Below are 26,341 nucleotides of genomic sequence, written 5' to 3' on the forward strand. Positions count from 1 at the left end.
CTCAAACCCCCCCCCTCCCCGGTCGCAAAGGGACTTGGAGTTGGCGGGAGCCTATAAAAGTCCATCACAGAAAGAGCCGGGGACAGGCTTGCTGTAAGCAGTGCAGAGGTGCAACCCAAGAGCTAATTCCTAAACCCTGAGGCAGCTTGCAAGACCATGTCCCAACAGCATATGGGATATGAGCCAGACTTGAACGTGGAGTGAAAGCGTTCTCGTAGAAGGGAAGGATCGACTTCCTTGCCCTTTTCCTTCCCCTTCAAAAAACCCCTCCTCTGCCCCAAAACCCCCAAAGGGTTTTTTGCCCATCACGATCCTGAGAGGATGAATGATGGGCTGGAGCAGCTGGGCTCCTCGCACTGCACCTGCTGTTTACGGGCAGGTTTCAGCTTGCAATGCTCGAGGCTAGGATGCACATGGGGATTCTCCCGGGCGCGCCCCGCTTTCCAAGCCTCCCTCCTGCCTTGGGTTCCCAGCTGAGGCACGGGACTTAGTCCCCTATCCACTATCACGTTTCCCTTTGGGTCGCTGGGCAACCGGCGGGTACTGTCGAGAACCAAATGATCCTGCCGCCCTGCCTTTGGCAAGCAGAGACAGAGGGAGGTGGGACAAGGAGATCTCCCTAAAACCCTGCTCCGTCTTCTACACCACCCCTTTCCTTGTAAAATAGCGATGGATGGGTGAAAGTTCCTTCAGTGAATTTGAGCCCCAACATAGTAATCTGAAGGAACGCCGGGCGTTGTTTTCACCCGGGAGGCAAAGAGACAGCCGGCACGTCCTCCACGCTGTCTGTGACTCACAGATCTTTTCCCAAGGACTGTCCCATTGCTCTGTGTAGGAGGAGAGCTTCCTACTGGCTGGTTTATTTCCGTTATGGTGTGTTTCTGAGAGTTTTCCTTTCTTGTCTACCACTTTGTAATTTAAGGGTTCATTAGGGATCCAAATGAACTGGTGCATGACTTTAGGTTTTCTGAAGCTTTGAAGGGGGAAGAGAGCGGTGTGGAGTTATAGAGGGGGTAGGCAATTTGTCTCCAGACCCGTAAAGGAACCAAAGCCCGGCATTTGGATTCAGTAACCATGCCCTTTCATTCATAATCAAAAGAGATAATGCATTTGAAAACACTTTGAGATACTATATGAAAATGCTTTTTTTTTAGAGGTGCAGGCAAATGTAATTACTGCTATTACCAAATTAAATAAGTAGTCTCTAAGGTTTGCAAAAGGTAAAGGCAGTGCAGATAGCTGATCTACAGATCTGCCTTCCAGCCCCTCAGTCAGCTGGTCTACCTTGTTCCAGTGACCTGTTGTCAGTTGCACATTCTGTTCTCCTCGGGTGGGTTTGGCCTTTGTACTTTCTTCTCTTAACAGATACACGTGCCTCTTCTCTCATCATAGGGCCAGAATTCTGGTATAAGGCTTTTCCTATTGCCCGTGGATCACGACAGTCTCCTGTGGAAATTACGTTCAGTCAGTCGGAGTATGACAGTTCTCTGAAACCTCTGAAATTATCCTATGACCCTGGTGCAGCTAAGAGGATCGTCAACAATGGTCACTCTTTCAACGTTGAGTTTGATGATTCCACTGATAGATCAGGTTAGTTTTTGAAATGTGCACTGTCTATAAGAGTAGCTTCAGTTTAGAAGAGTAAGTGGGGAATGGAGAGAGGCGAGAGCTTCTGATATCTCAGTCCTTTCAATCAAAAGAAATCCAAGACAGTTTAAAAAACAAAATAAAATAGCCTACTGAAAAGTCCCTCGAAGTAAGCTTATGTTAAAAGGCTTCCTAAGGGAAGCCTTTAACAGTTCCAGCAAAGCTCTGGCCACCAAAAAAGTACTCAATAAATGCTGCTCTATCTATTGTTTGGTTGATCCCCTTAGTAGTTAATACTCTCATTCTTAAATTAGTATGCTTATACATACCTCTTTACATGTTGTCTCCCCCCAGGCTATTGGTTTATTGGTTGGTTTTGTTTGTTTGTTTTGTCTTTGTGTCTCCACCAACTACCAAAGCTGGACTTAAGCATAATAGTGGATTGATAAATACTTGCTGCTTTAGATTGGATAATTGTGGCCTCTGGCATATTTTCCTCCCAAAGTAAAATGGCTAACTTATTTTCCTTCTAAATAACCGCAAAATAGAAATTAATGGCATTGTATATATAATGTATAAGATTTAGATTTAGAAATATTGGACTTTAAAAAATTCTATAATCTTGCCTAAAGTACTTTGAGAACGCGTGGTAATCTTATCAAACCAGCAGTGAGAAGGGCAAATGGCAATCTAGCAAATTTCAGAATTCTTGGAAACATTATCATTTGTCAATATGTCTGGGTTCTGGTCTTGGTTGATAAAAAGTAGCAGTACACCTATCATATATGCAGATCACTTGCACCTAAACTTAGATATTTTTTATATATGGGAACATGCCACATATTGGATATTCCTGACAAAATAGTTACTGCATTTCCTTTGTGGTGTAGGTATTTGTTTATAAGAAATGAATAGTTTTAATTTATAATTTGTATTTCTTACAGTTTCCAGCATAGAGCAATGCACAAACATAGGTGTTTGATAAATGTTTGTTTACTCTTGAATTGACAGTTGTTCTGCTAAATGGAATATTCTCTTTCTCTTTCCTGCTTCTCCTCCTTCTCCCTCTCCCCCTTCCTCTTTTCCTCCTCTCCTTTTCTTCTTTCCCTTCTCTCTTATCTCACCTCCTCTTTCCTCCTTTTTACTCTCCCCTTCTTTCTTCCTCCTCTCTCTCTTAGTCTCCTTCCCTTCTCCCCCCTCCCCCCCCCCCCCCCCCCTCTCTCTCTCTCTCTCTCTCTCTCTCTCTCTCAACAGGGAAACAATCCAATTTAGAGACAGTAGCACTCTTATTTGGATACTGGCTGTTTTAACTTGTCAGTGCCCTATTTTCCTAAGTTCTTTTGTGTTGTCATGTAGCAAATGCTTCGGGAAACAAATTATCTGTACCTTAAATCATTTTTTTTTTTAAAGTGGATGGGGTGGAGAAAGGGGAAGGAGAAAGGAGGAAGATTGGGAAAAGACATATTTCCCCCCTTCCGCTACCTACCCAATGATTTTAGCCAGTACTTTAACAGTCTGTTTAATGACAAGACTTTATTTTAATAGGTATATTTTATATTCAGTAGCATTTATAAACTATAGGAAACTCTTTGATTTTTTTAAAAAAAATCTTTTTTTAAAAAAAAATCTTTTTTTCAGGAGTCTTTAGATATTTTGCATTTAGTTGGTTGGTAAATTAGGATTTCAATTAAAATTGAGGAATTTTGAATAGAGAAGACTATTTTTATTACCAGGCAAAGAATGTCTTTGCAATTATCATAGAATATGAAAGTCTATATCAGGGCCAGAGGCCTGGGGAATAGTGTAGATATAGAAAGCATACTATGAAATTTCATGATGAAGTTGTCTGAGAATGCTGCATTTAAGCACTGTTGTATAATCTCAAAAGTATCCTTTTGAGAGAAAGTGCCTAAAAAAAAAAATAGCACTGAAATAAGCTCCTAAAGTGTGGAAGCTGTTGAGTTGCTCAAAGGTAGAAGGGCAAGGGATAAGTACAGAAGTATTCACTAAAACTCGGTAAAGCTCTTTGGTTGTCAGATAGAAATGTTACACACGCACACATACACACTCCTCACACATATTCATTGTGTTTTTCTATGATATACTAGAGTAGTTTGATAGAAAAGACCATTCGATTTGGAACCACAATCTGTGGGTTCAAATTGCAGTTCTAATTCTTACTACTTGTTTGACATTAGAAGGTCACTTTAGTTTTCTGAGTTTTTGTTAAATGAAGTATTTCAACCCTAATCATAGCTAGCATTTATATTGCCTCAGTTGCTGTACATGTTATCTCATTTGATAGTCTCTAGATAACCTCTCAGATCCTTTTCAGCCATAGATCCTAGGTATATCTAGGTATACTGAATTAGATAAGTTAATTCCTTACTGTGTTCTCCAAACAGCTGTCAAATTTGAACACGCTATTAACCTTCTAGATAATAGCACGTATTGTCTAGTAATCCATATGATACATGTGTAAAGCACACTTTACTGAAAGATGCCTGGCCAAATTTGACAGCTACTTGAAGATCAGAGTAGGAAGTTATTTAACTGTTCATACACATTCAAATTTTAATGACTAAAAGTTTATATTTTTGTGAGATGTGTTGTCATGTATTGAGCAGTTAAGGAATATCAGGCTTCTGATTACCCAAATCATTTTCTTATATTTATTTCCAGACAGGTGGTAAATTAAAATCATAGACTTCTTTTCTCTTTGGAGTCCGTTTGATAGTGACCATTTTTTCGAACATAAGGTAATAAGAATGTTTCATAGTAGGTTTTTACATTTTACAATAGTCAATAAATTATAAAATATTTATAATGCTAAAATGAAATGCTTCTTTAATACTTTTAATATTTTGTCTACAAATCTACAAATACAATTTTTAAGGTATCTAGCTTTTAGATGACTTGTCCCTTCGTATGTTCTGGTTTTTTCCATTGGTCTTTTCCTTTGAACATCTACTCTGTTAATTATTAATTGTTTTAGGATTATGGTAGGTTAAAATAGCACATTTAGTGCACTGCAGTGAAGCCTGGCAAATTTTTTATGCTATTTTTTTAACCTTTTATACATATTCAATAAATGGTGGCTGCTTAATGACTCCCACTGTTTGGCACAGTAGATAGAGTGCTGGGCTTGGAGTCAGGAAGACTCATCTTCCTGAGTTCACATCTGGCCTTAGGCACTTTCCTAGCTGTGGGACCCTGAGTAAGATCCTGCTACTTCTTTCTTCAGAACCAAGGCAAACAAAGTTAAGTGACTTGCCCAGGGTCACACAGCTAAGACGGTAAGTGTCTGAGGCCAGATTCCAACTCAGGTTCTCCTGACTCTATCCACTGTGCTACCTAGCTGCCCCCAACTTTGTGTATACAGTAATTTATACTCTTACAAAGTTATCTTGGGGCACTGAGAAGTTAACTGGCTTATCTATGTGTCATATAGTTAATATGTGTCCGAAATAGGACTTGAGTCAAGTTCTTTCTGACTCAAAGATTGGCCCTCTTTTCACTGTAGCATCTGCCTTTATGTAATATATTTAGGACCCTGGGAAAGTCACTTAACTTATCAATTGCCCAGGCAACAATAATTCTTTAAATTGCAAAACAAAAAGTTGCTGACCCACATTAATTTCTTACCAGCATTATACTACACTAATGAAATCACAACTTTTGTTGTTGTCGTTGTTGATAATAATAATAATAACAACAACAATAATAATTGATCCAGCGCTAGACTCATTGGGTATCTTAAGGGATTCATGCTAAAAAAGCAATAATAACTAATAGACATTAGCAGTAAGATCAAGAACATTCTGCTAAGATTATGTATCTGCCAGTGATCTATATAAACATCTTACATAACTGTAATTTAGAACTCATGAATATTTTTAAATAAATGTAACATGTTGGCAAATAAACTATTTTACTCTATTATAAAGCTAATAACTCATTGGTGGTACTTATTAGGGTAACTATGCCATTTAGAAGATGAGACCGGGTGTATTAAGGGCCATATGGTTATATATGGACTGTCCATCCCATTAAGAAGAAATGTCACTAAAACATATATAAGGAAACACAATAGGTAGATGTATCTGAGCATCAGGAGCAAAAGGAGAAATTGAGGGCCATCAAAGTAAAAGTCAATCATGCCAACAAGAGGAGTGGTTTCTTAGATATAAGGTAGACCTTGTATGGAACTGAGAATCTATTCTGTTTTAGGCACAATTCAGAGGGTGTCACGTCTGGAATTCTCTAGGAAATTCCTGTACCAGCAATAGATTATTGCATTGAGGACTGGTATTGTGAAGATGATGTTGCATAGATTCATCTGAATCATAATATAGTTTGTATTTGTCTCTTAAATCTTCCTTAAAATTATTAAAATAATTATTTATGTGTTGCGTGTATGCCCAAATGTCTAAATTATCAGAAAAAAAATATTGCTTTACTTGGCGTATGCTTAGTCAATTGAGTGATTAAAAAAAGACTTCCAAGTTTTAAAGTAGTTGAATAATTTTTTTTTGTTTCGACCAGATATGAGTTTTTTAAATACCACAACTCATTATAAACATCCCTTTTGTTAAGAGGCATTTTTTAAATGGTGTGTGAACATTTTTAGATTTCCTGTACGTCTTCATTTCCTGCATTTAGAAACTCTACTTCATTTGCTTCCTTTATCATGTTACCTTCACACTTCATTCTCACAGTAACATTTCGAACTTAAGAGAACTTTTCAGTGATTCCAATTTTTCACTATTCTCTAAACACTGCATACAGAAAAACCAGAGGTTAAAAATAACTAATGTGACTGAGGGTTGAAACAAAATTTAATTCTTAATCACTTTTATTATGGTGGTTTAGCTTGCTATGTTTCTTTTTAACTGGAATTAATAAGCTTTAATCAGAAGTTCTGGTTAAAACTATTATTCAGTAATCTTATAAACTCCTTTAAAAAACAAGTTAATGAAAAATTACTAATCCAGTTATAATGACCATTTAAAAAAAACTCTTGAAAATGATTCCATCCAATTTGAGATCTTTTGTTAAAAGTTTTATTTCGAGGACATTTTGCACGTAGTTTATTAATAATGTAAAAAAGCACATGTTAATTGAAAGCCAAGTGCTAATCTTGTAAAATGATTTTGTCCACATTGTTGAATCAAAATATGAATTTCTGTTAGTGAATGCCTTTGGATAGAAACTTTAATTATTTGAGCCAGGTAACCTGTGGTTTTCAAGAGCAAGAGAAAAAAAAGTAAAATTAAGCAATTTTTACATTAGTCATTATAAAGAAACCATATTAGACTGCTTAGATCAGGCACTAGTGAATGTGCCAAGTTAGCATTGTATACTCATAAACTTGTTCTGAATTGTTGATTGTTTCCTTCCAAATATCTCATTGAATCATTCAGCCTTAATAAGGAAGATAAAGAAGGTTCTGGAAGATCTTAAACCTGTGGTACAGACATTAATATGGGACACATAGTACTACACAGTAATTTGTCTTATTAATCATAATGCACTAATCATTTAGTTCATTATGCCCATATCAAAGACTTCATTTCTGTTGATCAGTTTTTCTTGTTTTTTAAAATTATGACCATTTTTCTTATAGTGAGATTGACAGGCTAATCACTCACTGCTATAAAGAATTCAGTTCAATTCAATTTAACATACTTTTAAAAGTTTATTATTTTCATTTTACAAATAAGTATTTTTTAAAAAATAGCCTGTTCCTCCCATTATCTATTTTGAATAATTTAATTTAAAAAAAAATCACTCTATATATTTACAGTCTGGCAAAACAAAACTCCACATTAGCCACACACACACACACACACACACACACACACACACACACACATATACAAATATACATATACACACACATATCTCCTGCTTTCTGTCTGGAGGTTAGTGGTTTTCAACAAACCTATGTTAAGCACCTAACCACTATACAACACCATATCTATAATGTCAAAGACATATCTATACCAAACGCTAGTCCACCTTCTTGATGTTATCTAGTAGGACACTTGAGACAGGACTTCTATTTTGACATTTTCGTTTTTACAAAGTTGCCCTTACCATCCAGAAAGCATTTCCTATTAAAAAAAAAAAATCCTAAAGATTGCTGCCCAAATCCAAAACAATAACCCATTGTTTTGGTGAACAATTTAAGTACAACTTTATATTTTTCATAGTACTGTGCTTTGAGCAGAAATTAGAAAGACCACAAGAATACTACAGGCTATGTGTGTGCTTGCATATATATTGGCTCCTATAGAGAAAAGAAAATTCAGCTCAGCCTTTTGGGGTATAATAATAATGGCTTCCCTCTGCCTTTTTTGAAGCCAATTTTACTTTTAGAATCTCATTATTAGATAGATAAATGGGTATTATATTAAAAGCTGGAAGAGACCTCAGTTGGAGGTAATTTCTATTTATATTTCATCATTTTAAAGATGAAGAAACTGAGGTACACAGAGGCTAAAGGGATTTGTCCACAGTTATTAGTAGAACCCAGAATTGAGGCTGAATTCTTTTACTGTAAATTCAGTGCTCTTCTGCCTTATCATTCCTTAGAAATTAAAATTAAATAATAACCTAATAAACATTCTCAAACCGTAAATTTTTTTCCCCTCTAAAATTTTTTCTCACCTCCTTAGATGAATGTATCAGAATGTATTTTTTTGTTTGTTTATTTTTATGTACCAGAAAACTGGAGAAAAAAATGAAGGGAAACAAACAAAACTCTACTTTTTACTTTTTATTTATGGACAGCTTTATTATTATTATTTTTTAGAATTCAGATACTCTACTAATCAGACATTAATTTGTATTGTTGGTATGTGATTGTATATAATTTCCTTATATACTATCTACTACACTAGATCTTTCATATGTAGGAATTACTCAGCAGTATTCTTGGACTTACCAAATACTTAAAACACTAAAATTACATGTCACCCTTAGGGTCAAGCTGGAGTTTTTGGTGCTGATGTTTTAATTTGCATTAAGTTTTGAGGTATCTCATTCCTTTGTAAGGTAGAAAGTCACATCCTCTGTTCAACATCCCTCCTAGGGAGCTCATTTGTATGTATTCCTGTCTTGATTTGCTGATTGTTTTTAACTATGCCTCTTGGATTTTATTTTTAAATAGAGTCTCTTTCTCTTCCCTTTCTTCCTGTCCCCAGGAAATATTTCTTCTCTGAAATGACAAAGAGTTTAGAAAATGTTCATCAAGTAGCCAGAATAGTATTTTTTGGTCAGAAAAACAAAGAAGCATGTGCTTTGTGCTCTGTTGCCTTTAACCCAAATACCCTCTTTTCTTTTCTTTTTAAATGAAAGGACCAGCAGTAATTTTAAAGTGAGTTTCAGAATTTATGTTAATTTACCTTTAGAAAAATTCATGGCACGATTTGGCTACCCCAGCTGCTGTTAATTCAGCTTCAAATTTAAGAACAGTTTCTAAGAAACAATCAATTGAATTAAAAGCAAAAGTAGAACTTATATCAATTAAATTATAAGCATTTGTTTGTGGGTCTTTCTTAGTTGCAAAAAGTCCTTAAGACAGGAGGGAATTTTCTAACCCAGAGCATCTTGTTCTGAAAATGATTCCTGGTTACAACAGATAGGCACAGAAAAGTGTCTAATTATTGAACCTGATTGGCTTAGGACATTAATGTAGTCAACTCTGAATTGATATGATACTCACTACCTTTTAATTTACTGATTTTTTAAATTAAAAAAAATGGACAAGGATTTGAAAATCACACACAGGTTAAAAACAAAAACAAAAAACCCAGCAACAAGGCTTATTCAACTTAGAACCAAAGACTGCAAAGACTGACAGGATTGGGGTGGGGGGTGGGGTGGGGGGATAAGGCTTAGATGAATTAAGGAAGATTGATTGAGTCAGCTGCTTAACATGGTCTCATTTAATTAATTTTGACATGTCAGTATGCCATCTAAGTGTGTTAGTTTCATGGGGGGTAACATCATGATATTTATAAACAGAATTCCCATATAATGACCAGTTAATCCATCAGTTTAAGAACAAACAAATTATTATATTGTATGTTTCAGAAAGCTAACCTTTAAGTAATTTTTAAAACTATATTGCATTTTATGAAATATATATATATTAGTTTGAAGAATAACTGATGCTGAGGAAAAGGCATAATGTCTCCTTTATAGGCCAATCCGATTATAATAGATTTTTGTTATCTGTAGTTGTTTTGTTTGGAGAGATAGAGTTTGAAAGAGAACATATCCACACTCATGTTTATAAAGAATCATGTTAACCCCAGCTGGATCAGGATACCTTTCTTCCCAGCAGTGGCTAAGAGGGGAGGGCCAGGATTGTCAGAATTGGAGATTTCATTCTTGTAGGATATCAGCATCTCAAAAACTTTCTGTACGTCACAATGACAATTTCCTGATTTAGAGAGTGGCTAGAGAGTGGTGTGTGTGTGTGTGTGTGTGTGTGTGTGTGTGTGTGTGTGCGCGCGCGCGCGCGCGCGCGCGCCTGCTCGCTAGTAGGTATTGGAGATAAGACTTGAGCCCTGGACTGGCAGACTCTAAAGCTATAGCCCTTAGTCTACTGCATCTCACTCCCTTTCTCCTATAGGTTTTTTTATTTTTTTAATAATTCAAAGGCCCCCATTGTAAACAGAGTAGATTGGCTAGTAGGGTCATTTGGAGAGTACCGGAGAAAGCCTTGTGGGAAAATTCCTTTGAATTATGAATAAATTGTCTCAGTTAAAATGCATATTTTCCTGGGAGAGGGGATGGAGTCCAATACTTCCGTCAGTTAACTAGCATTTATTAAGAAACTATTATAGCCAGGACCTGTGCTAAGCCCGGGGTATACAAAGAAAAGCAAAGGATCCCTAAAGTTTTGTCATCCAAGAATAGTGATAATTTTTCTGATAATGTATAATTGACAGCTAACTGATAGTGGTTCCCAGACAAATGAGACATTGTTCATGGAAATCTTGACATGGGAGAGAATGTTGAGAGAGGATGGGGTGATACATGAACACAGGTCTTCCTCCTAAGTCTAGGACCAGAAAGAGAAACAGAAACAGAGAGGCCTGAAAGTAAGGGGGAAGAGGGTTGGGTAGGGAGGGGAGGCTCAGAAGAGGTGGGAGGGTTTAGAAGACAGAATTGTATCTACTTAACAATTTAGCTCTGGGCTGGCCCTGGTTTTTGTTTGTTTGTTTGTTTTTGTTGTGGTTTTGGTTTTGGTTTTGGTGAGGCAATTGGGGTTAAGTGACTTGTCCAGGGTCACACAGCTAGTAAGTGTTAAGTGTCTGAGGCCGAATTTGAACTCCGGTCCTCCTGAATCCAGGGCCAGTGCTGTATCCACTAAGCCACCTAGCTGCCCTGGCCCTGTTTTGATAAATCCTCAGAGATTCCAGTCAGTTCCTTAAAATCACTACTATGTGTGCTCCTTTCCTCTGGTCACAGAGGTCCCTCCGGCCAATCCCTCCACCTGTGTTCCACATCACTTCTCTAGGACCTTCATCCTCCAAGAGGAAATTTCTCTTTTGCATTTTCAATCCTACTGCCCTGGCTCTTTCAATAACCTTCCAGAAAACATGTTTAGTTAGACCTCCCAAATCCAAATTAGCTTTCTTTTTATCTTCTTCTCCTACTCTATCCCTTTTCTCTCTTTTTTCCTGCCAAATTATTTTTTGGGGAAAAAGTCAATCCTGTGTTTCTACCTCTGTGTCATCTTCTCAGCCTCTTGATATTCTAATTACTTGATTGAAACCCCCTTTGAAATGTCTCCAATGAGACATTTGTGATAAGAAATGAGATAATATTTCTAAAGGACTTAGCACAGTGTCCACACAAAGTAGGTACTTAAAAAACATGTATCCCCTTTCCCTCCCTTCTAGTGACCTTCCCAACTGCCAAAGGCAATGGCTTTTTTTTTTTTTTCAGTCCTCATCTTCCCAGACCTCCCTGCAGGTGGACATAGGATCTTCCCTTAGTTTCAGATGTATACTTTTCTGGTTTTACTTCTTCCTCCAACTGCTTTCTCTGCTTCCTTCGCTGACTTTGTCCCCTTCCCTGCCCTTTCAAAAAGGGTATTCCCCAACATCCTCTTCTCTTACCTCTTATTCACCCTCCAGGCTTCAGCTCCTTATTACCTCTATGCTGTGGATTCCTTAAACTTTATTTCCAGGAATTACCCCTCTTCACATTCTCCAGACCCACTTTCAATTGCCTCTAGGATATTTTTCAAAGAATTTCATTACTTGGGGTTTACTTTCTTTCGAATTTCTTCCTTTGTAAGATTTATTCTTAACAAGTGTCATTGAAGGTGAACTGTGCACCAGGCTACACTGAGCTCCTCATGATCTATCTTAAAGGCCTAAATGTTCATCTTTTCCCATGGGGGGGGGGCAGGGATTGGCAGTACTAGAGTGACCCCAAAGGTGGCCCTGTTAATACATTTTTTTTTCTCTTGTTTTGCAAGACCACTTTAAGATTCTGAACCACAAGGGGCAGCTAGGTGGCACAGTGGATAGAGCACCAGCCCTGAATTCAGGAGGACCTGAATTCAGATCTGTCCTCAGACACTTGACCCTTATCAGCTGTGTGACCCTGGGCAAGTCATTTAACCCTCATTCACAGCCACAGTGTTTTATATTTTCATGGTTTTTTTTTTACAGTATCAGGGACCAATGACACAAGACACAACTTCACCATGTTTGGAAAGACCCATCATTAGATTGACTTCACAGGGATGAATTTTCCAGTCACAGCTGCTGTTAAAGCTAGTTTGGGATCTTCATCTGTGAAGAGTAGCCATAAAAATCATTGATCCTTTAACAGTACAAGGACCAGGAATATCACTTGATACAAAAATATATATAAAATTTTTCATCTGAGATGTATTTTCTTTGCCTTATGTATTTTTTTAAAAAGTACTTCTCAATTGATAAAGCCTGATCTTTCAAGGTATTCTTAAATTCCAGTCCTTCTTAGGGATTGAAGTATTATTCAGTAGCAATTCAGATCAAGCAAGAAGCTCTCCTACGAATGGAAATTTATACCTAAATTCCATTAAAGTAGATAACAATGACAAAAAAGTGTTCTATCTTAGTTATTTTCAGTGTGTGAAGGCTTAGTGCCTTATTGATATCACTTCAATGAATTCTGGGCAAAGAAGAATCCTTACATTTGATGAAAAAAGATATTAAAAATATTAATGCTAATATAATATTCTGTGTTTAGGGACCAGTTTGTCAGAAACAGTTTTATTTAATTTGACATTAAATCTATAGTTGAAGTGGTTTTCTAGCTTGGAGAGAGAAGTCCAAACTGGAATACCCCTCCCCAATCTGTCCCAGATGCCCTCTGATATGACAATTTCAGGTAATACTCATAGTAATATTGAACAAGGAAAAGATATCTTAAAATGTAGCCTGGGTTAACATTCCAGAATTGATCAAACACTTTCTATCCCCTTCTTTCTGTTACCACTCTCCTTGAGGAATCAATGAAATTCCTCCCAAAGATCTATAAAACAAAACAAAAATGAGAATGAGGTGAATGCAAAATTAGTATAATTGACTTGATTTACTAATATAGCAATTAAGTAGGGGAAAACATGGTTAACCGGCTCCATTTTTAGTACAGGATAAACTAAATATTATTTTATGAGTTAAGTTGTGCCTTTAAGTATCCCATATAAATGAATTTTGAGTGATTTCTTTTTAAAAATAATACAACAAGGGGCAGCTAGGTAGCACGGTGGATAAAGCACTGGCCCTGGATTCAGGAGGATCTGAGTTCAAATCCCGCCTCAGACACTTGACACTTACTAGCTGTGTGATCATGGGCAAGTTACCCAACCCTCATTGCCCAGAAACAAACAAACAAACAAACAAAATGCTTGCTTCAGTCGCACATATACTAAAAAAAAAATTGGAATGATACAGAGAAGATTAGTATGGCCCCTGTGCAAGGATGACACGCAAATTCATAAAAAAAAAAAACCCAACACAACAAACACAAACATGAATTCAGCATAGTAGAACTAATCTGAGTCTGAATTTCTTGTTCATTAAATAGAAGCATCACAAACAACAAAGTCAGCCTTGCACTATAACTACAGTCTGGGCATGGGGATTTTATTATGGGTGGTAACATGATTCTTTTGAATTTCAGTGCTAAGTGGAGGACCCTTGACTGAGAACTACAGGTTGATCCAATTTCATTTTCATTGGGGCTGCAGTGGGAGCCAGGGCTCTGAGCACATTGTGGATGGAAAGCAATATGCAGCTGAGGTAGGAAAGTATTTTTCTTTTAATCAATGCATATTAAAGAAACAGCTTTTTTTAAAAATCTTATTAAAACATTTTAAACTTCCATACTTCAGTGCATCTGTGATTTCTTTGGTATGTTTACTGCCTCCAGTGGTTTATGCTGAAAGTCATTTGTGCTTCCTCCACCTGTATAGCTCTTATTGGTATCCTCCTGTGAATTACACCTTCCCCCTCCCCAAATCTACCAGCTGTCCTGGGGGAGTTGGAGGATGGAAGGAGACGGGGCATTCCTCTAAATCTTTTGACACTGTGGAGGAAGCAGTGCAGCACCCACTGTTCATCTGTGTTCGTTATCTTTCATTCTCACTACATGACTGTTTAGTTCACTTAATTTCATAAATTATTCCAACCCTGCCCTTCCAAATCTCTTACAAAAGACCTTCGCATTAGAAGAGTAAGACTTCTTCCTTATTAAGAAATAAATCAAAATTAAAAAAAAAAAAGTTTGTGACATCACAATGAAAAGCTGTATTACTTTTAATTACTTCACAAAGGTTGGGGGAGGAAGCCTGAAACGAGGTTGGCTGGACTGAAGCAGCCAGGAGCACAGTACATAAGGGCTACCTTCACATACAGTCAGGAAGACCTGAGTCCAGATCCGGCCTCAGATATGATGATTAAAAAATTCCTAGAGACTGAGTTTCTGGATAAATTAAAATTAGGCTTATTGACTGTATCTAGAAGGCAGTCAATGATAACAGACTCACTGTCACCTCCCAAGCCAAAGAGTCTGAACCTTTTGAACCTTTGGTCTTTATAAAATCTTTTGAAAAGGGGGTGCATCAGAGGGTGAAAATCAATTCTGATTGGTCAGCAAGAGAATGAACATCATAATAGAAGGTGGGTTATATTAAGATGGTAGTCTTTGGGTATGGGACTTTGGATCACCCAAATCTTGACTTAAGGAGAGACATCGATTTCCCTATCACCCCTTTTGACAAAAAGGAAAATCAACTCTTCCCAGACCTGTCTGAGCAGACACTATGAGCGGGATTTCTCCCTTCTGATTAGATTAGTCAAAAAGGGGGAAAACCATGGTCCTCGTTCAGTAATTAGTTATTAAACATGAGAGAAATATTTATTTCTCACACAGACATTCACCAACTGTGATTCTGAGCGATCACAACTCCTCTTAGCCTAAATTTTGTCATCTATAAAATAGCAATATGGTGCCACCTACCTCATAGGGTTGTTAGGAGGACTGAGCCAAATAATATTTGTAAAGTGCTTTGTAAATCTTAAAGCACCATATAAATTTTAGCTATTATTGGCAAACAGATGACCTGGGTTTGAATCCTCGCTTTGCTATTTACTATCTCTGTGACTATGGGAAACTGCTCATCTCTCTGGCCCTTGGTGAATTCATCTATAAAAGGCCCTTTAGCTATCTTGAACTGGATGTCCTGGAGTCATCTTAAACTCAAGATGTCCAAGATTGGATTCATTATTTTTTCTTCTAAACCCTCCTGCCCCACCACTCCCCCCTTATTACAGAGGGCAACACCGTCCTCAGGATTAAAACTAAGAATTATCCTGGATGCCTCACTCTTTCTCACCCCTCCCCCACATCCAATCTTTTGCCAAGGTCTGTTGATTTTACTTTTGAAACATCTCTCAAAAACGACTCCATCTCTCCTTTGATACTCCCACCACTTAAGGGCAGGGCCTCATCACTTCACTCCTGGACTATTGTAATAGCTGCTCTTGGGTCGGTCCACCTCAAGTGTCTCCCCACTCTACTCCATCCTTCAAGCAGCCACAAAAGTGATTCTCCTAAAGCAGAGGTCTGACCATGTCACCCTCCTACTTAATCGGGCGGCTTCCTATTGTCTCCAGTACTGAGTCTATGAAATGCTCTGTTTGGCATTCGAAGTTCTTCATAACCTAGCCAATTTCCATACTCTTTACTCACTGACATATACTCTTCTACCCAGTGACACAGGCCTCCTAGCTGTTCCATGAACAAAACACTTTCAGCTCTGGGCATTTTCTCTGCCTGTTCCCAATGTCTGGAATACTCCCTCCTGCTCCACCCGCTTGACTTCCCTAGTTTCTTGTAAATCCCTTCTCCAACACCTCTTAATTCTAGTGCCTTCCCTCTACTAATTTTTTTTCCTATTTATCCTAAATATGATATGCTTTACATATGTGTTTGCATATTATCCCCCTTGTTAGATTGTAAGCTCCTTGAAGTCAGGGACTGTCTCATATCTCTAGCACTTAGCACATAGTAGACCATTAATAAATGTTGAGTGATTGATTAAATATTCTGTCCAGCTCTTGATTTTCAAAGAGAAATAAGTAGTCTAATTTATATCCAAAATGTGATTTTTCTCTTCATCATTACTGTTGATAAGATGTATGTTTATAAAAGAATAAGTGTATATAAATCCTTTCCTTGTTCTCCCAATTATTTGTGCTCTCTTCCTTGGAATTACTTTGTATTTATTTAGTCTATGTTTTAAATTAAATTATCTCCCTCATCACTTGCAGTACCTGTGTGCCTTGTGGGCAAGAACTGTTAAGTTTTTGTCTTTGAATTCCCAGTACCTAATATAGGGCCTGATGCATAACATGTGCTATTACATTAGGAAATTATTAAATTATTGAATAAATTAATGAATTACTAAATAACAACCAAGGAACATAATTTTATAGGATAAAAGTATCTGTTACCTGCACCATTCTTTTCTTTAAATATTGTTTTACATATAGCCTAAAAATCCTCTCATAAAGAAAGATGCTATTAAATAAAATCACCTTAAACTTTCATTTTGCTAACTCTCTTGTGTTTTTATACTTGGATGGTTTTAGCTTCACTTGGTTCATTGGAATACAAAATATGAGAGTTTCAAGGTTGCTGTGACCAAGGATGATGGACTGGCTGTTATTGGGATCCTTTTAGAGGTTAGTTGTTTTGTTTAATGTTCTTGAAATATATTGATCACTGTAGTGTTATGGAGGGGCAGGCTCCCCTGATCTACCTCCCATGAGTTAGAGGATTTAATGAAAATGCTTAATAAATGCTTGAAATGTTAAAAGCTTTTGTACCCAATTCTTTCCTTCAAATACCTCAAAAGATCTATGATTTCATCAGTGTAAGGTACTCCCTCTACTGAGGTGTATTACAACCTGTCCCCTTTTGCCCTAAAAGTTAATCTTCACTAGTTGCTGTGGCTGGAAATATCTGGAGAGCAGTTTTGATGATAAGCCATTCCTAGAAGGAGCACCACCCAATCAATAAACTCTGGTGGCTTCCTTATGGCCTCCAGGATTAAATACAAAATCCCCTTTGGCATTCAAAGTCCTTTTTAATCTACCCCTTTCTCCTGTCCCACCTCCAGTACAATGACCCTAGCCTCCTTGCTATTCCATGAACAGGGCATTCCATCTCTTGGCTTTGGTTATTTTCTTTGGCTGTTCTCACACCTAGAATGCTCTCCCTCCTCCTCCTCCTCCTCTTCCTCCTCCTCCTCCTTCTCCTCCTTCTCCTCCTCCTCCTCTTCATCCTCTTCATCCTTCTTCTAAAGAATGTATTATATTTATCAATTACATGTAAAACATTTTTAACTTTCACTTTTCATCATTTTTCAGTTACAAATTCTCTCCCTTTGTCCCTCCCTCTCTTCCACCCTCTTTGAGAAGGCAAGTACTTTGATATAGATTATACATATGCTGCTATGTAACACGTTTTTCCATACTGCATGGTCTCCCTCTTCACTATACCTTTTTCAGATTCCCTGACTTCCTTCAAGTCCCAACTAAAACTCCATCTTCTTCAGGAAGCCTTTCCCAATCCCTCAGTTCTAGTGCCTCCCCTCTGTTAATTCATTTCTGTTTATCCTGTTAATAGTCCGTACATGTTTGTTTAATTCTAGTCTTCCCCCATTGGACTGTGAGCTTCTTGAGGGCAGGGATTGTCTTTCACCCCTTTTTGTATCCTTGGTGCTTAGCACAGAGCAATGTACATAGTAAAGGCTCAGTAAGTGCTTATTGGCTGTCTGACTCTCCATATATGCTTAGGGAGAGCCTGTTCTATCTAGGCATAACCTTCAAAAGTTCAGTGTCACCTCCACAGCATGGTGCATCAAAGTAGGACTTGAATGGAAAGGAAACAAGTCCATAAGTGAGAAATCTTTTGCCCTCCTTTCAGATTCTTTTTAATGTCTGAATTTATGGTCAGATCCAGGACTGCCTTTGGATTGAGCATTTTCTCTATGAAACATATTAATAGCATTTAGAGTTGAGAGATTATCTAGGTTAAGGGCTGTTGTTGTTTTGTTTCGTCCTTTGTTCCCGAAGAGGACCATGACATTGGGGTGATATCATGACTTGCACTGAATTTCATTAATTTTATTTATTTATTTGTTTGTTTGTTTGTTTATTTATTTATTTTGGGTGAGGCAATTGGGGTTAAGTGACTTGCCCAGGGTCACACAGCTAGTAAGTGTTAAGCGTCTGAGGCCGGATTTGAACTTAGGTACTCCTGACTCCAGGGCCGGTGCTCTATCCACTGCACCACCTAGCTGCCCTGAATTGAATTTTTTAAAGTAAGGGAGGGCTGTGCAAGGTTACCAACTTCACTCTCTCCTCCAGAGCCATCTGAGTCCAGGGGCAAGATACTTATCAAGACGACTGGAGATGGCCTCAGATGTTTAAGGCAGTTGGGGGTTAAGTGACTTGCCCAGGGTCACACAGATAGAAAGTGTCCAAGGTGAGATTTGAACTGTGATCCTCCCAACTTCAGGGGCAGTGCTCTATCCACTGTGCCACCTAAATGCCCCCTAGGTTAAGGCACTCTTTTTCTGGAAGTCACACTGATGGAGTAAGTCACAGGTCTTCTCATTCAGATCCAGTGCTCCTTCTGCTATCACCTTGTGCTATTTAAATTATTGGGGTACTAGACTGGATTTTCTAAAATATTACTAAAGTATATATTAATGGCTAGTGTACCAGTTTGGGCAGTAAACATTTATTATTAATTAATATTGCATGTTATTAAAGTATTGACCATGTATCTTCCTGACTTCCCCACTAGTCACAGGCTTACAGGCCCAGCATATTGAGCCAAGAGGGTGAGTAGAGGGCTCATGGAAAGTAAAAAAGAGTCCATGGAAGAAGAGAGCAAGCCCCCATGGTCCAGTCTTTTTATCCTCTTCTTGGTAGAGGCTGCTCTAAGCTACATTGATCTAAGCTAATTGGTTAGCATCATTCAGCTCCATTGATTGACATGATCTAGAGATCAAATTCCAACCATTTAGATGTGCTTCTTCCCCTAGCTAATCAGAAGAATCAATCTGTATTCCTTTTCTTTTTTTTTTCTTTTTTTTTGCGGGGCAGTGAGGGTTAAGTGACTTGCCCAGAGTCACACAGCTAGTAAGTGTCAAGTGTCTCAGGCTGAATTTGAAATCAGGTCCTCCTGAATCTAGGGCCAGTGCTTTATCCACTGCGCCACCTAGCTGCCCCTCTGCATTCCTTTTGTTAAGGTGCCCAGGTAGGTTTCCGGTATGGGGGAGGGGGAGAGTAGCTAAAATTAATGTCTGGGTTTCTCCTAGAAATCCATTATTAATAATTATTTTCTCACAATCTACTGCTTGGATTCCATCAGAAGTTTACATGTAAATTCTCTCAATAATTACACAGTTTGACTTTAAAATAGCAGTCATGCCATGGGATCTCTTTCATATTTTGCTGATGTTTGGAATCATGCAGTTGGCTCAGTGCCATAGACAATAGAGAGTTTGGTCTTGGAGCCAGGAAGACCTGGGTTCAGTTCCTCCCTCTGCCAAATATTGGCTCTGGGACAGAGGGCAAGTTACATAACCTCTTGGTATCTTGGGATCTCTCTAAGATTTGCAGAGATGGGCTAGGCCTAGATTGGTAGAGGGAGTTTTCTCATCCTTGACTGCATTCAAGGGTCTCTTCTCTTGTCATAGTTGTATTGAGACATTGTATGCCCCTCACCCCAATTATCTTCTTTATATCCAAACAGTTCAAAAAGTAGAAAAAGTTTTTGTCAAATTCACAGGATAATTTGATTAGTATATACCATCACAGTGGACGATTCAAGATGGAAAGTAAATGTTTAGATTTAATTGTATAATTGGCCAGTCTCCATTTCACTTTGGGCTATATAAACACCTGCCAAAATTGTTTGTTCATAAAAGGCAACAAGAAACTCCTGTTAAACAATCAGGTCTGGTGTTCTATGAATCTAATTTTTTTCTCTCCATTACATTGGGCTGGTAAGTTGAAGCTGGAATAGTACAAACCATATTCTCTTGTATGTATCATATTACAGGTGGGAAGTGCTAACTCAGGACTTGAGAAAGTCGTCAATGTTCTCAGTAAAATTGAAACAAAGGTAAGATGAGATCTTTTGGTGCCACATTAATATTTGTTGGTACTCCATTAGATTTTTTTTTTTTTGGTGGGGCAATGAGTGTTAAGTGACTTGCCCAGGGTCACACAGCTAGTGTCAAGTGTCTGAGGCTGGATTTGAACTCAGGTTCTCCTGAATCCAAGGCCAGTGCTTTATCCACTGCACCACCTAGCTGCCCTCCATTAGATTTTTTTTCTGCTTTATCTGGTTTCAGAAAAATTCCCAAATTAGCCATCTGTTTTAGATATGACCTGCAGGGTTTTGATCAGTTACAATAAAGGTGAAGACTTTGCTTAAAAACTTTAGTTCCCAGGATTCACAGACCAACTTTCCTTTATCTCAAGGTCCTAGAGTGATTCTAATCTGTGGAAGGGTTGAATAAGTATTTAGGTTTCCTTTCTACCACTATGATCCATTCTTTCTTGATATTGCCTTCAAGACATATGCAACTATTTCCTTCCCTATTACTTTAGTCTCCTATGTCTTAAGGTGTAGGTACTGGATAAAGTCTATTTGATGACCCAGTGGGAAAGATAAAAGGTTATTTTAGAGGACAAGATAGGAAACAGACATCTCAAATAAAAATCATGCTCTCTAAATGAAATCAGTCCATATTTTAATGTACTGTTCACTTTCTTAATTTTAAGTTTCCCAGTAAAAGTGGACCTTCCCTTAATAAGCATCATTGCCAAAGGAGAGCTATGTATCTATGAATATGCTCCGTCTATGATATTTTAAATATTTTGTTTTCTTTTGTTTAAGGGTAAAGATGCAGTCTTCACTGACTTTGACCCAATATGTCTTCTACCTGAAAGCATGGAATTTTATACTTACAATGGCTCACTGACCACCCCTCCTCTCTTGGAATGTGTGACCTGGATTGTCTTACAAAAGCCCATTTCTGTGAGCAATGAACAGGTATGCTTCTTATTGATAAAATCTGCTTATATAACACAAGTTAACTATAGTTTTGTTGATAAATAACAAACAGCTATCTCTGAATCTGAAGAAAGTTTGTAGTTTCGATCTAGAGGAGCATCTTACAAAAAGAATCGAAAATATATGTTATGTTGGTAACTTGATATGTTATAATTGGTAACTTTACAAAAGACTGATACATATTTTAAGATAAGCTTGGAAGCATAAATATATTTTAAGGCCAGAGCATATAATCAGAGTGTAGAAGATACAAAATCACTCATTTTGTAGATGATTTTGACATAAGCCTGAGAGCATTGTGGGAGGAGGACCTTTAAGACCACATTTTGTTCCACCAAAACAGAATGCTATTTGGTAGTCAACAAAAAAGCACAGTGGGATCTTGTATTCTCTGCATCTTTCAATTAAATGCATGACTGTAAATGTATAAATACTGAGGAGAGATCATTGAGGGGAAGGTAGGACTCAATTGCCATTCCCAGAATTCAAAGGTGCTTTCTACCAACATAACCCCGTGAAGTCATTTGACAGGAAAGATGGTGTCTGAGTTCGTAACCATGGTCAAGTAAGAGGGTGGAGCTGCATCATGGCCATTAAAACACCGACAGGAAGCAGAGTTTAGGATGGGAGGAATAGGAAGGGAATGCAGCTGCTATAAAGGGCCAAAGCTTCGGTGACACAGATTGAATCAGAAAAAGAGTCAGCTTGCTGATACTTCCTTTGTCCTGCTTGATCTGGTACTGATCTTTCCTGCTTGGATTTCTTACATCCGGATTCCTGGTCTGTCTCAGTTCCTTCGATTTTGATGTTCCAGAGAAATGGAGGTTTCTGACCTGTCCTGGCCTTTACGCTTGCTTTGATGGTCACTAGGACTTTGCTTCTCTTTCTATAGGAAGGAAGTTCCCCATATGTCAGCTCATGTAGCTTCAGTAATGATCCTAATGTCTACATGTGGTAGCCCATGCAAGGGGTATGATAAGCAGAAACTTAGATCTATTAGAAAAAATGGAGTTTATTAAAAAAAAGTAACCCCAGAATGATCTGGGTAGAAATCAAGTGGTACCCAGTTGGTTAGAAATTTATTAAACATAAAGTTAGGCAAAAAAGACAAAAGAACTTGGGGAATTACTTAAATGGGTGAGTTCAGGGAAATTGGGGTCAATGGCTGGGGGAAAAGTAAGGGCCAGTCATGAATTTCTGTGAGCAGAGACAAAGAGATATTAGCCAACACTAAGTTATATAACAGGTGTCACTTTGCATTCCCCCCTTCCCCCCCCCCCCATCAAGAGGATTTCCTCACAGGAAGTTCTCTTCCTTTACCATTGAAATCACAGGTTTGGATCAAACTATGTGATTGCTGTGAGAGAAGTTTAAACCTGAAGTTGAGAGTGGGACTGGGACCCATACAGAAAAGGATCCTGGTTCTCTAGGGGTTTTTGTGAGCTCAACCTGAACCTGGTTGTGAAAGGAGGGTGAAATGGCAAGAAAGCCTAGTGAATACTTTTTTATCAATTTAAGGAAAAATCCATTTATACCTATATTTTCAATTGTTTTTAATAGAAATGAGTGTTGTTTTATCAAAAGCTTTTTATGCATCTATTGATATAATCATATGATTTTTTTAAACTTTTATTATTAATACAATAAATTATGTTAATAGTTTTCCTTTTAATAAATGTCCTCATATTCCTGGTATAAATGCATTTGGAAATAGAAAATCACAGAATTATTGGTTCAGAGCTACAAGGGAACCTTAAAGGTCATCTAGTCTGATGGATGCCTTCATTTTACTGGTCAGGAAACTGAAGACTAGAAAAATGGATGCCAAGCAATGTCAGGCAGGTAGGAAGTAGCAGTTTCCAAGGCCTCTGACTCCAATGCCAGGTCTTTCTCCCCCACTCCTCCATTGCTCTGTGAATATATGGACAGCCTAGAAAAATATTTATATTCTAAACTTGTATCAAACTAATAGAATGATATGAGATGGTGTAATAATAACTCACCAAAGTTTTATATAATTTCTGTGCTGGTTATTTTTTTTCTCTACTATAGCAGAAATTTTTACGACTTTCCAGGGGCCACCAACATGAAATTCATCATAGTTGACGTTGTTGTGGAAGGGTGTTACCCACAATGAGGAAGGGGGGAAAGGGTGTGAATCTCAGGAACATTGTCTTTGGAGTCAAGATAGCCCTTCCACTGCCCCCAGTCCCTGTTGTGATAGATTTTATACTTTGGGTGGTGAAAAATGGAAAGTTTTTTTTATGAAGAATGGTGATAGCTGAGGAAGCCCTCTGTTTGGATATGGCTTTTTTGTTGTAGATGTTTGTGATCAGTGAACTGAAGCAAGTTTATATGTGAACCCCAAATAGTCACTGGCAACGTCAGAAGCCTGTGCTCCAAACAGAAAGCTAGACTAGACCTAATCACAGCTGCCTTGTGGAATGAAAGTTGTGACTTGTCTGAACCCACCAGAAACTGACCTTTAGTTTGGACCTAGGTCTTTCACACTTCTCTCTTAGCAGCAGTATTTGAAAGTGCATACTAGTTGCTATGAGATATTCAATTTCTTTTTTAAAAAATTTCTTTTGTTTTTAATTTATGGAATAAAACAAGCATTTTCAAAACATTAGCATATTAAAAAGATTGTATATGACATTGAAAATCTATTATGTACAACTTGATATTCATTTTAAATATATAATAAAGTTTTGTTTACTTGTACATACATATGTATATATATATTTGTTTAAAAGCAAACTAAAAAGTTTCACATTTCTTATACGAGTCTTTTTACTGCTCTCTGATTAAGTCCACAATACAAAATTTAATTTTAAAAACCTTATATTTATTAAGTAGCCATTAAGTACAAGTTACTGGAGATTGTGCAGTTACCAGAAAAGGTTCTGAAGCCTGTGGAAATTGGAGCCTACAGCTACTGGTAGCCCAGTTTATTCCTTTTTTTTGGGGGGGGGGGAGGGCAATGAGGGTTAAGTGACTTGCTCAAGGTCACACAGCTAGTAAGTATCAAGTGTTTGAGACCAGATTTGAACTCAGGTCTTCTATTCTTGAGTTATATCATGAATACCTAGGTGAAAGTTAATATGAATGCTTCCTTTTTGTTTTCCAGATGGAGAAATTCTACAGCCTTTATTTCACTTCTGCGGGTGAAAGTCCTGCGAAACACATGGTGTCCAATTGGCGGCCTGTTCAGCCCCTCTGTGGCAGGACTATTAGAAGATCTTTTGAATGATGATTTTTAAAGAAAAATGAGCCTCTAGCTAAGCACAAACCAGTCCGTACACTGGCAGCATCTCTACTAGTCTCAGTCCTTTTGTATTTGTACCTGATATTCTTCCTCATAAAATGTAAAAAGGTTATAGACCAAGTTAAAATGTTCTTAATCTGTGAACCCAATAACCTACAAGTGCAGACCCACGTGCAGTGCTTGGCAAGGTGACATTGACCTGGTGCTTTGGTGATAGCAATGCTTTTTCTGTGACAAGGAACCAATGATAAGGAATAGTAGAATCGCTCCTTCCTCCCCGTGTGATAGGGCACACAAGTGCCCAGAGCTGTAAACCCTAAAGCTGTTTTTAAAATATAGCAAAGCAGAAGAGTTGAAGACAAACCTCCAATAACTGATTAAACTGCATCAATATAAACTGTAAGAAGGCAGAGCTAATAATAGTGATTCCAAGAAAAGTTGCATTGAAGATACTGAAATATAATTTTTAAAAATTCTTATGTTTGTAGCCATGTGATCTTTAAACAGGGATGATGTTTTTGTGAATTTTGAATTAAGTATTATCTATAAAACATTTTAATTATAGTTATAATACAGATTATATTTCCATTCAGAGAATATATACCATAACTTAAAGAAAAAATATTGTATTTTAGATATATGTTGGCTAATAAAATAAATAATTATATTTTGGCTTATAATCTTCTTTATGCTTTCAGCAGATGGGTAAAAAAGGAGAACTTTTTTTTCCTTGCAACTTACGTGTTACAATAAAGTAAATTGTTTATATGGTACACTAAGAACTGTAGCTATTATCCCTGAATGGAAGCACAAAATAATCACAGAAAAAGAAGAGGTGACTATGACAAAAGCAGCCAGGGAGAGAAGGAGGACCAAAATAGCTTCACGTCCAATCAACAGGTTCATGAGAGTGGAATAGGTCAATACATTTGCTTGGGAAGGAAGTTATAATGTTATGATTCTGGAAAGCAAAAAAAATTATCATAAACACAGTGATGATGGAACAACAATTATTTAAATATTGAGTGCTTATGTTTCCTAGGTGACAGTGATGTACAGAGTCATGGTCCTTGTCCTTAGAGGACATTTTCAAAGATGTTCATTCTAGAAACATGACATGGTAATTCTCTGATAATTGAAAGATCTCAGAGTTGGAAAAGATCTCATAGGTCAAGTAATCCAAGGGCCTGGATTCAAATCCTAGTTCTGCTATTTCCTATTTATATAAGTTCAGACAATTTACTTAATATCTCTGGGCTTCAGTTGTCTTGTCTATAAAATGAGGGTTTAGACACTTGGTGATTTCTAAGATTCCTTCCAGTTCTAAAGCCTGGGATTCTAAACTTTAGCCTGACTTATATTTGAGCAGGATTCCTTTTGACAAGATCTGTGATAAGGGGTCACCTTGCTCCCACTTGAAGACTTCCAGTAATGCAGACCTCACCACCTCTCAAGGAAGCCCATTCTACTTTTGAACAATTCTAATTATTAAGAAGTTATTCCTTACAGCAAATTTCAAAATCCCTAGCTGTTAGCTTAGATCTATTTCTTCCTTCTGAGCGCAGGCAAAATAAATATGATCTCTTTTCTACCCTTCTGGTATTTGATATCCTGGGCTAAGCTTAACTCTGAGTTCACATTCAGGGTTTGAGTGTAGTGAGACATTCAGGAATCATAATGCAATAGAAATGGCTTTACTAAGATAATGGATAATAATAAATTATATATGTATACATAAAAAATAAAATAGGATGCTATTTGTAAGGTTCAAAAGATAACAAATTAGATAAAAAAGCTTTTGCCCTC

The 26,341-nt window shown here is 37.5% G+C and overlaps 1 protein-coding gene and 1 non-coding gene across 2 annotated transcripts; both read left to right on the forward strand.

Annotated features, from left to right (window-relative positions):
• On the forward strand, positions 1-25,202 carry LOC122736627 (carbonic anhydrase 2-like). Its single transcript, XM_043978967.1, has 7 exons — positions 1-196; positions 1,393-1,590; positions 13,789-13,907; positions 16,761-16,853; positions 20,248-20,310; positions 21,091-21,246; positions 24,398-25,202. Exons 1-7 carry the CDS (start codon positions 157-159, stop codon positions 24,518-24,520), a joined length of 792 nt encoding a protein of 263 aa, XP_043834902.1. The 5' UTR covers positions 1-156; the 3' UTR covers positions 24,521-25,202.
• On the forward strand, positions 13,512-13,622 carry LOC122737685. The gene has a single exon (XR_006354491.1). It is a non-coding gene; the product is annotated as a U6 spliceosomal RNA (small nuclear RNA).
• Positions 25,203-26,341: the final 1,139 nt, after the last annotated feature.

Source organism: Dromiciops gliroides, chromosome 1 (genome assembly GCF_019393635.1).
Source record: "Dromiciops gliroides isolate mDroGli1 chromosome 1, mDroGli1.pri, whole genome shotgun sequence".
Classification (NCBI taxonomy): domain Eukaryota; kingdom Metazoa; phylum Chordata; class Mammalia; order Microbiotheria; family Microbiotheriidae; genus Dromiciops; species Dromiciops gliroides.